The following is a 3,448-nucleotide window of genomic DNA, read 5'->3' on the forward strand; positions in this document are numbered from 1 at the left end:
GTGTGTGTGTGTGTGTGTGTGTGTGTGTGTGTGTGTGTGTGTGTGTGTGTGTGTGTGTGTGTGTGCATTCTTAGCTCATAAAATACGAGGAATAATCAGGATTATTACAGTTTTACTTTCAGAATCAACGGTGCTGGTTTTATTGAATTTTTTTATCCTCAAAGCAACTCTTGCTCCTCCTTCCAGAGCACAAAGGATCTCATGTTTTCATCTTTCTGTTAGTAAAATCTCAACATAAAGCAGGTTTATGGTCTCACCTGTTGTTGTTGCAGATGTTCTGGCAGCTCATACAATCAGAACTGTCCGTTTGAGGCAGAGCCGTGTACATCCCTCCACCCTGAACCAACAAGATTTCAGTTTTCTGTGAGTTTATGTCGACTTTTTAAACTTTTAAAACTCCTCCGAAGCTTCCAGACTCACGTTCAGGTGGTGGTGGGGGTGAGGGTGGGGGTGCTCGCAGTCGTGGGCGCCGCGGGGCAGAGCGCCGTCGTGGCCGGGCGGGAACACGCCGCCCGAGCTGTTGAGCAGTGCCAAGCCGTTGGGGAGCTTGTGGTGGAGGTGGTGGCACCCCTGAGGTAACATCTGGCCCCCGTGGCCGTAGCCCCCGTGGATGCCCCCGTTGATGTGGCCGCCGCCGCCGCCGCCGCCGCCTGGCTGCAGCGTGGTGTACTCCAGAATGTGACCGTTCAGCTCCGCCGGCTGGTACAGGTAACCAGGAGGGTCGTACTCTGTGAGGTAGAGAACAGGAAACTGATCCAGGTCTGCCTCTAAACATCGTGACCCACCTTCAGAGGTGGTCCAGACCCATCTGTTCTACCCTACCTGGATCTTAATAAAATCTGTTATTTGATGGCATTTTATGAATAAGAGCAAGTTTCTTTCCTGTTTAACGTTTCGCGCTGATAGTTTTAGGACTCGCCACGGTCGCTCGAACACGTCAAGAGCTCCGTTACGTCGCATCAAAATCAACAAATGAAACACGAAGCTCCGTGGAAAAACTCCTAGGAGGCTCGCCAAAACAACTTCCTCCAAAAAAACTAAAAAATGCAAAACTTAATGTAAAGTTTAGGGCAGAACAGTGATTTTTACAAAACTGGAGAACTTTTTCTGTAAGTTTAATCAGCACACAGTCGACTGGAAGCATAAGAACAGGTTTTATTTATTAAAAACAAATAAATAAATATAGTTTAGAATAATCTTCATGATTGACTGGAATAAAAATAAGCTTAGATCTTATTAAAAAGGCAAGTGTGCACAAATCGTTTTATGTTTCTTTATGAAAGCATTTTTATTTTACAAGAGGATAACTTATAATGTGAAATAATTTGTTCTTTAAAAACAAAAGTGGGTAGATACTAGGGCTGCAACGATACAGAAAATTCACGATTCAGTTCAGCTCAATGTTTTAGTGTCACGGTTTGATATTATTTCAATACAAAAAAAGAGAAATTTCCATGCTCTTTTTAACTTGTAATTTATTTAAATGAATTATGAACATTTGTTTAACCTCAAAAGTCTAGTTTTTAAATTAAATATTGCTGAACAGCAAGTTTCTCAGTGGATCTGTGCTCCACAATGCAGCCTAGGTGGAGAAGTCGAACACAGATCCACTGATCCTTCAACACAGAGAATCTTCAGAAGACAAGCTAATAAAATAAATGTTAAAAATCTGCATTGTTCCATATATAGTGTGTATTGTTCCATACATAGTGTGTATTGTTCCATATATAGTGTGTATTGTTCCATACATAGTGTGTATTGTTCCATACATAGTGTGTATTGTTCCATACATAGTGTGTATTGTTCCATACATAGTGTGTATTGTTCCATACATAGTGTTTATTGTTCCATACATAGTGTGTATTGTTCCATACAAAGTGTGTATTGTTCCATACGTAGTGTTTATTATTCCATACATAGTGTGTATTGTTCCATACGTAGTGTGTATTGTTCCATACGTAGTGTGTATTGTTCCATACGTAGTGTGTATTGTTCCATACGTAGTGTGTATTGTTCCATACGTAGTGTTTATTGAACCTAAAGTTGTATTGAACGTTTTGATACGGGTACATGTATTGTTGCACCCCTAGTAGATGCTCTGAAATACTTTGCGACAGCATTTAATGTGTTGAAGTAAAAAAAACAAACATTTGTTGAAATATTTTTCAGTCACTTTAAAATTAATTTAATTTCATAAAATGTAAAATTTTGCATTTTTTAGGGTTAATAAACATGGTTAGCCTTTTAACAGTTGCCCCTGAAATTCCTTAAAAGCCTTTCGATTTTTTGTAAGGGAGTCGAGCTGGGGAAGTCGTCTGACACCGTAGTTTTCAAAATAAAAGCCCCACCGTTAGCATCTGGAAACATTTAAAGGCAAAAATCACACCGTTTTTTGCCCACCGGTGGAATAAAGACGGTTAACATGAAAATAGCAGAATTTTGGAAAAATAAAAGCTTTTTAGGAGGTAACGTGACTAAAAGAGGCCGACTAAGACGGAGGTTTTGTCAGGGCCTCGTCATTAATTTAAACTCTTTCTTATGATGTGGAAAACCTCCAGGAACCTTCAAACTTTAGGTGTTAGTAATGACATTAAACTGCTTAAATATATTACAGAAAACAGAGACCTTTGTCTCATTTTCAGCTTTCCTGTAAATCCAAAACAAAAAACAGAAATATTTCTGATCCAAACAGTCAAAGTTTTTTTTCTGAACAATGACCAAGACTTTTGCGAGCACCAGGGGATCAGTATACACTGTGGGAACCAACACGATGGGGGAAACGGCTGCCAAGAGGCTGAATATTAATAAAAACGAGACTTTTATTCTTCTGTTTATGACGGCACAGACTGTAACTCTTACTGTGCATGTTGTTCTGCTGGCGATTCCTCCACAAACACATGGCGATGAAGCTCAGCAGGATGAGCACCATCACCACCAGAACGCAGCCCACGATCAGGTACAGCAGGCCCCCGGGGGAGCCGGTGGACTCGGGAGGGTGGGGGCCCGGCGGGGTGACGGGGTGCTGGCTGGGCGACCCCGACGACTGACGAGCTGCGGCAGAACAGAAACGTTAAACACTGGAGAGTGAGAGAATTTCTGCTGAGTCACTCTTTTTTTTTTACTCACCTCTGGTCTCACAGATCATGACGTTGCTGTATTCACTCTCCCCTCCGCCGTTGTAGCACTGCATCTTGATGTCGTAGGAGGTCTCCGGTTGCAGGTGAGCGATCATGTGCCAGGTTTTTACACCTGAAAAACCACAGAAGAAGAAGACGGCGTTTAATTCTTCCAACCAATACTTTTCTGTTGAGTCAGTCTTTGCTCCGGGCTTCTACCAGACGGTTGTTTCACTCCAGTCGAGCTCCATATATGGCAGCTTCATGTTTGCTCTGGCTCGCCTCCAAGATTCCCACTCCACACACACACACACACACACACACACACACAC

General features: G+C 42.2%; 1 protein-coding gene across 2 annotated transcripts in view; it reads right to left on the reverse strand.

The window, feature by feature from the left end:
* cdon (cell adhesion associated, oncogene regulated) overlaps positions 1–3,448 on the reverse strand; it is a 42,035-nt gene that overhangs the window by 4,132 nt on the left and 34,455 nt on the right. For both annotated transcript variants that reach the window (XM_014032112.1, XM_014032113.1), the window contains exons 14-17: positions 3,127–3,249; positions 2,860–3,051; positions 421–728; positions 258–337 (exon numbers count right to left, since the gene is read on the reverse strand). In XM_014032112.1, the coding sequence (XP_013887566.1) occupies positions 258–337; positions 421–728; positions 2,860–3,051; positions 3,127–3,249 (703 nt within the window). The remainder of the gene's footprint in view (positions 1–257; positions 338–420; positions 729–2,859; positions 3,052–3,126; positions 3,250–3,448) is intronic.

The sequence above is a fragment of the Austrofundulus limnaeus genome, unplaced genomic scaffold, assembly GCF_001266775.1.
Source record: "Austrofundulus limnaeus strain Quisiro unplaced genomic scaffold, Austrofundulus_limnaeus-1.0 Scaffold1375, whole genome shotgun sequence".
Lineage (NCBI taxonomy): Eukaryota > Metazoa > Chordata > Actinopteri > Cyprinodontiformes > Rivulidae > Austrofundulus > Austrofundulus limnaeus.